The sequence below is a fragment of the Sinocyclocheilus anshuiensis genome, unplaced genomic scaffold (genome assembly GCF_001515605.1).
Source record: "Sinocyclocheilus anshuiensis isolate Anshui unplaced genomic scaffold, SAMN03320099.WGS_v1.1 scaffold607, whole genome shotgun sequence".
NCBI lineage: Eukaryota > Metazoa > Chordata > Actinopteri > Cypriniformes > Cyprinidae > Sinocyclocheilus > Sinocyclocheilus anshuiensis.
Window position 1 is genome coordinate 740,274 of NW_015552591.1, and position 7,663 is coordinate 747,936.

The 7,663-nt window shown below is 34.8% G+C and overlaps 1 protein-coding gene across 1 annotated transcript in view; it reads right to left on the reverse strand.

The window, feature by feature from the left end:
• The window catches only part of LOC107665532 (A disintegrin and metalloproteinase with thrombospondin motifs 2), a 152,676-nt gene that overhangs the window by 34,488 nt on the left and 110,525 nt on the right, over window positions 1-7,663 (reverse strand). The window contains exon 4 of the mRNA XM_016456446.1: window positions 2,896-3,095. Within this exon, the coding sequence (XP_016311932.1) occupies window positions 2,896-3,095 (200 nt within the window). The remainder of the gene's footprint in view (window positions 1-2,895; window positions 3,096-7,663) is intronic.

Here is a 7,663-nt window from a genome sequence, read left to right on the forward strand (position 1 = left end):
TCAACGTATCGAATAGCCCAGAAACAGATATAAACCATGACAAAAACGCCACATAATTTAATGCCACATAATTCCATTCGTAAGCTGGAATTTGAATTGAAAAGGTCTTATTTATTAAATATAATCAAACTAATAAATGTAAATATAATATACACTAAATATGCATTCCTATACTGTAGGTGGCATTTCAAATATTAATTATCAATATCATTTAACGTTTGTGGAACTACTACTCTGGAACTTCAATTCAAATCCGATTCGCATTCAGGAATTTAAAAGGCATTCTAAATTCAGTTATGAATGGCACTCAACCCTGCCACCCACGTACAGTCCCATAGATGGATCCCTTTTCAGGCAGACAGACAGACGGCTCCCACTCTCTCCTCCTGCTGGATCATTGAGAGAGACCAGCCATTGACCAGGAGAACGTGAATGAAAGACTGCAAAGGATTTTTTCACTCTGAGCAAACCCAGCAACAGAGCAGTGACATTTATGCACACACACGCTCAACACCCACAAAACCAATGCAAAGTAACAACAAACTCAGACGCCACGCATAACACATCATCACACACAGCCCTTATGTGCAACAAACACTTAAAGAGGAGAAGTCAGGGAAACTAGTTGGAGGAAAAAAGGGCAAAAACATGCTTTATGTCTCTCTCTTTTCTCTCCTTGACTCCCAGAGAGTGAGGGAGACATGCCTTCCAAAAGTGAGCAAAGTAAACTTTCAAGAAGAAAGCGGTAAGAACTCAACGCGTGGGAGAGAAAGGAGACGCGATGTTATTTATATATTTCTGTTTATCTGTTTTCCTGTCATTTATTCAGAATGCAGCGTTTGAAACACCCCTTAGGATGAGAATGAGAGGAGAGGAAAAGGAGATGGCAGTGGCACAGCTGCAGAAATTGTTCGGGGACTTGTGATAACTGAAGAAAATATGCAATATAGAGACAAATGATGAGGTTATAATACATTTTTCTCTGGCCTTTTTCATCCCATCACATTTTATCTTAGATGGAGTGATCCATGATGTAGAAAAACGACTGCAGAACTGATCTTATATGTGTCTGATTTTACCTCACATCATCGACTATTACTGATGATATAATATCTGGCCAGCTTGTGATTTTTTTTTGTCTGTTGGCTAGCTGATATCTCCCTCTCTCTCTCTCTCTCTCTCTCTCTCTCTCTCTCTGTCTCTATGATATAATATCTGGCCAGCTTGTGATTTTTTTTTGTCTGTTGGCTAGCTGGTATCTCCCTCTCTCTCTCTCTCTCTCTCTCTCTCTCTCTCTCTGTCACTGCATAGGTTTAATTTGTGGAGATTAAAGGACACATAGCATGGGACAGATGAGAGCTGTTTTGTCCCGAAGCATATTTTTTACCCGGCTTACTGTCACCCTGGACCACATGAAGCAAAACCACTGATTTACTGCATCCAACTTTACCTGAGCTTGACATCCTTATCACACACACACACACACACACACACACACACACACACAATCTGACAATTACAGACAAATCACACAAAATGAAATCAGCATAAACTCAGCCAGACAGCTCCTCTAGAGACAAACATCACTAGAGCTAACTGTACATGAAATCTTTGTAACTATATGATTTTAATATTTTCTATATTTTCAAATATTCCAATATCAATAAACTGCTCCTAAATAATCTGAAGTGGAGTTTATAAACACTTAAAGCTAGGGTTAGTAATCAGCTGAATTGTGATTAACAAGATTTGATCCTTTTTTAAGAAAATAAAAATAAATAATTTATCTGTATACTATGCCCATATAAATGACACTGGACAGCGGTGTATTTATACAACAGTGCTTTTTGCTTGTCTCACTCACACACACACACACACACACAAAATGCTTTAGTTCTCAAACTTCATCCAAATGCACAAAAGTGTATATCTGAAGCACATTTAAAAAAATTTAAATAATAATAATAATAATAATAATTACAGTTTTTCTCAATTGCTTTGGCTCAATTCTCGAATTAAACTTTTTTTTCCCGAAACAATAAGTTCAGATCTCTGAACAATTAGCTTCTTGTTCACATCAGATTGGAATTTTTTTTTTCTATGTACTATTGACTCTTCTCAACAAATATCAGATTTTTTATAAAACCTTCATTTCCATGGTTGACTTTCATGGTGAAAAAACAACTAAACATTCTGACCAGTGTGGCTGACACGATGACAAAAATATTTTATATTTTGGTGGCCTTGGCCAAATTACTGACATGATAACTAGGTTTTGAAGCATGAATGAAATGTTTTGGGTGAGTAACTACATTTTGCAGACATGCAATAAAGTTCTGAAGTTCCAGCAAACAGTTGTGACATTTGCACTCACAGTTTAGAGAATGTTAAGATTGTTTCGAAAAATGTGCCAAAGCAATTGAGAAAAACTGTAATCACATTTTATGATTTGGAATTTAATTGAACTTATTCTAATTGAACTAATTAAAAAAAACATAGTTGGTCAAAACATCAAAACAAATATTTTATGTTGGACTGTTAAAACAATCATCAAAATGTTTTGAGAAAAAAGGTTTATAAAGCCAATATGTTTGATGGTTTATAGGCTAGCTAAATAGCACAACAGAACAATAGACAGACAAACAGATAGACAGACAGACAGACAGATAGATAGATAGATAGATAGATAGACAGACAGACAGACAGACAGACAGACAGACTGACCGACAGACAGACAGACAGATAGATAGATCTTCATCTCAGTTTTTTATTACAATGCTGTCTTACGCCTGTATAACTGCAGTGCTGTTGACAGAGTAGTTTCTATCATTCTTTGATTTTTCTCAAGGGTAACCCAAACACAACAGGCAGCGTGGGTGGCTTGAGCACACTTACGATGTTCATAAGAGTGAGGAGGTACTTCTCCACATTCTGCTGCCCGTGAAACTGCACCACGGAGTCGTCCACCCCCAGCAAAACCTCAATGTAGTAGGCCCGATCGGGCAGCTGTCTGCGGGCTCGTCGGCTCTGGTTTATACTGCGTTCAAGACCCTGATACAGAGTCTCAAGGTCCAAAAGTCTGCCCAAATCAGCACCTATAAAGAAACACAGAAACTGGTGATTTTGTGAACTTCATGAACAGTTTAATAACTTCTAAGTGTAAACTACTAAACCATTACAGCAATTTGCAGAAATTAGTACTTCCTTTTTTTTTTTTTTGAGTGACATATTGTTGAAGACAAGAAAGGAAACGACAGTGTCATAATGAGAAACCGATCAAACCACTAACCACAGTACGTGGTGTCATGAGGTCATTTCCTCTCCAGGCAGATAGATGGAACATGGAGGAGAGAACACATTGAGGAAGATCTATCACCTTGTCTCCATCACCCAATCAGCTGGGGGCATCTTCTATGCTCCAATTATGTAACGTTTCCTAGGAAACCTGCTCATGGGTAAACCAACGCTCAGTGCAGACTAATATTAGCTCACCAGTCACTTTCTTATTAGATGATAATCCGAGAGTAAAAACAATATTCATCATCTTAATGCTGAGAGTCAGTAACATATTATTATAGGGCTACAGAGGCAAGACAACAAGCACAGAAAAATTCCCAATAAACCAAAAAGAAAGGTGTCAGAGTTTTTTGTTTTTTTTTCAATTGTGTTGGTGTTTATCATTATGAAGGATTTTGTAGGGTTGCAAACTTCCTCACCAGCAGGTGTTCATAATATCAAAGCCTGTGTCAGCAGATTTCCACACAAAATTGGAAGAAAGCTTCTATAGTACAACAAAAGCAATTAACATGCTCTTGTCTCTTGTCTTTTATTATGCACAGTATTCTGTATAGACATAAGATTTTCTTTTTTCCGAAGCCATTTTTTATGTACACATATTTTTATGCCAAATTTAATCAAAACTACCTGCAATACCTACACCAGGCTGATATTATAGCATACTCCGTTCATGGCTGATGATGATCTGAGGGTCACCTCAGAACTTGTTAATGCCAATTCAGAAGCTAATAAAAACTTATTAAACATTTGCAAAGATTTTTTGAACCAAATCTACTCACACTCCACACTGTAGTTCAAAAGTAAGATTAAAAAAAAAAAGAAATTAATTATTTTATTCAGCAAGAGATGCATTAAATTGATCAAGTGACAGCAATGCATTTATAATGTTAAAAAAAGATTTCTGTTTCAAATTAATGCTATTTATTTGATTTTCTATTTATCAAATAATCCTGAAAATGTATCACATTTCCACAAAGAGTATTAAGAAGCACAACTGTTTTCAACATCTCATTATAATAACAAATGTTGAGTAGAAAAACAGCATATTAGAATGATTTATGAAGGATCATGTGACACTGAAGACTGGAGTAATGGCGGCAGAAAATTCAGCTTTGCCATCACAGGAATAAATTACATTTGAAAATTGTAATAAAATTTCATCTATTACGATTTTACTGTATTTTTGATTACAGTTTTTCTCAATTGCTTTGGCTCAATTCTCAAATGAAACTTTTTTTTCCCGAAACAATTAAGTTCAGATCTCTGAACAATTAGCTTCTTGTTCACATCAGATTGGAATTTCTTATTGATTTGAGCAAATTGCAAATGCTTTGGCACATGTGTGCAAACAGTAAGTACAATTGTCTGCAGTTTGCACAACAACTAATTGCATATGGCTTGTTGATCAAAACTGATGAGCCGATTCTCACTTAAACTGTCAAACTCTTCACAACTTCTCAATAATTTTTCATCGTGTAAGCCATCACATTCAAAACGATCCATTCAATTATGAAAAATTGGTATACACGCATGTATATTCCATAAATATCTGACATTGACATTGTTTGTAATGTCTGCTAAATTGGCAAATGACCTCTAATTGCAATACAATTTGAAACAACCATTCAACCATTTAACCAATCAAGTTTGGGAGCATATATATGTAGATTGCCCACAGCACAATCACTAAGAATGGAGGACTTCCACATTCGAAAAATGTGCCAAAGCAATTGAGAAAAACTGTAATTAAATGCAGCAACATAATGCACATAAATGCAACATAAAGCAATATTCAGTGAAAAACAAGCCTTTTTTATATCCATCATCATGGAAAAACTTTTTCTTTAGGAAAAGAAAGAATACAGTTTTCCCAGTGTTCTACCCTACTGTGATGACTAACCTCTTTCTATGACATCTGTCTTTTTCTGCTATTCAGTTCTGCTATTCTGTGATCCTCCAAAACTTGAGCCATCACCCTGTCTGTCAAATACACCCGGCTCCGTTCTGATCTCATGAGAGACATTCACATTCTGGCTGAGGAGTCCTCGCCCTTATCAGGACACAAAGCTACTTTGTCTTTCAACCTTTGCAAATGTCAAGAGAGCCTATGAGGGAGAGAAAGATGGAAGAAATGCAAGGAGGGGAAGGGTGCTCAGACTGGTAGGACATTTGAAAAGACTGATATCATGTATAACAGTTGTGATGTAAGTACTGAGTAGCTCATTTCAATTTGGTTTCTAACAACTCAAACTATTAAATGCTCATCTCCATGAGTGACAGATTTATGGGTCGTCGGGCCGCCAAACTGCAAAAGCACTGAGACAGAACGAGAGATTGGTGTATCTAGATGTGTTCGCTGACACACAGCCAAGCACAAAAGAGTTTTGTGTAGAGGTAAAAGTGTTGCAAAACTTGTAAGATCTGAATCTGAGAACATGTACAATATTGCAAATATTTGTTCTGATCCTGACAGGCTGATGTGTAAACTTGTAAAGTGAAAATTTGAATTCTTCCATTTACAGACAACAATCCCAGACATTTCCATTAACCCTAAAACAACACAATGAAGTGGAAAATTTTAAATATAGGCAAAACAAACAAAAGTCAATACAGAAAATTCCTTCATATTAAAACAGTAAATATTGCATATTGTACATAGCCCTATTTTTAAAAAATTTTTAGTGTGTTCTTAAGTTATAGTATAAAGTACTATACTCCATAAGTACTATACTCCAAATATAGTACATATATATAAGTACTCATATATATATAAGTACTATACTCCAAATATAGTACAAATTTGTTAATATAGTATAATAAATCTAGTAAAAATATGAAATACAAAGAACATTCAATACAGTTGAATAAATCTAGTTAAAAATATAAAATACTAAATGATAAAAGTAGTCTGATTTATCAAATTCAGAATAGTCAAATATTCAATTTTACTGTATTTTCAATCAGCTAAACTAGTTTAAACTTAGTTTATTAGTGTTATTCAATTACGTATAATAAATATTCAAAAATATTAAATACAAAATAGTCAAATTGTCAAAAATAATCAAAATAATAATAAAACTAGTCAAAAAGAATAAATACAAAGTCAAATAGAATCATAGAACAGTCAGTGCAATCAAAATGGTCAAAATATTAAATACAAAATAGAGAAAGTAAAAAATAGTGTATTCTGATATAATATAGTAAAACAAAAGGACAAACTTACTTTATGTATATATACTGTATATATATATATATATTTAGTCTTGAACTTAAATTCATTTACAACCACAAGTCTGCACTTACAACCTCTTAGATCTTGCACAGCAATTTTGAATCTTTACGTCGTCTATAGCAACTTTTGCCATTAACCTGTGCCAAAACTCATTTGTGCACTCAAAAATCGCAAACACAAAACAGTATCAGCACAGCATAATCAGCTATATATAAACTGCAGCTTGACTCTCCATATGATGATTCCACATGATAAAATGATTCTCCATAAGCATCAACAGAAACAGGAATGTAGTCCCTTTAAATGACCTCTATGACATTGCATATGTGACCTCTAAAGATGCATTTTTGTGACATTACGTAGAGAAACATGTCAGTAGTACATTCAACTGTGTAAGTCCATTAGAGTTTTTCCAGCACAGAATATTGTCCCATAAGCATCAAAAGTACAATAATGTTCTGTAGACGTTCTGCATGCAAACAGCTTGCGCATTGGCGGTGCGCCGGTGATGTCAGACAGTGTTTTTAATTAGAGTGTGAGAAAGTGTGTACATGCAGCAGATGTACAAGCGAGGAAGGGTATCGCAACCTTAGGGAAATCTGATCCAGCTACACATTCTCTAACAGCCAGTGCTCAACTAATGCTCTTTCTGCCTTTTAATCTTTAATGGTGTGTTGTAAAAGCCAAGATCAAATTAAGCCTTTAGGACCAGGCCATTGAGAGCTGGTAATGATATCAGTAACTAAATCATCTCCAGTGGTAATAAAGTATTCCATTTGATTAAGCGCTATATTAATGCCAACAATGCACTAATGTTTACTATGTGGTAAGTAAACTGGCAATGTTACTGTAGAACAGAGGTCAGCACCTTTGTGCCATTTTTAATCTGTAATGGTTATCATAGTGTCATATCACCCTCCCCCCTTGTAATATAATACAATATATTTAAAATAATCTGTATTGAAGTAACATCTAAACATGCACATTTATCGCTGCATTCCTATACAGCATTCCTATGCAAAAATATATTTTGTTCTGGCCAAAATATATTGTAAATATATGGTGGAAAAAGTGAAGCTCAGTTAAATATATTTTTGAAATCTACAATTTTATATATATATATATATATATATA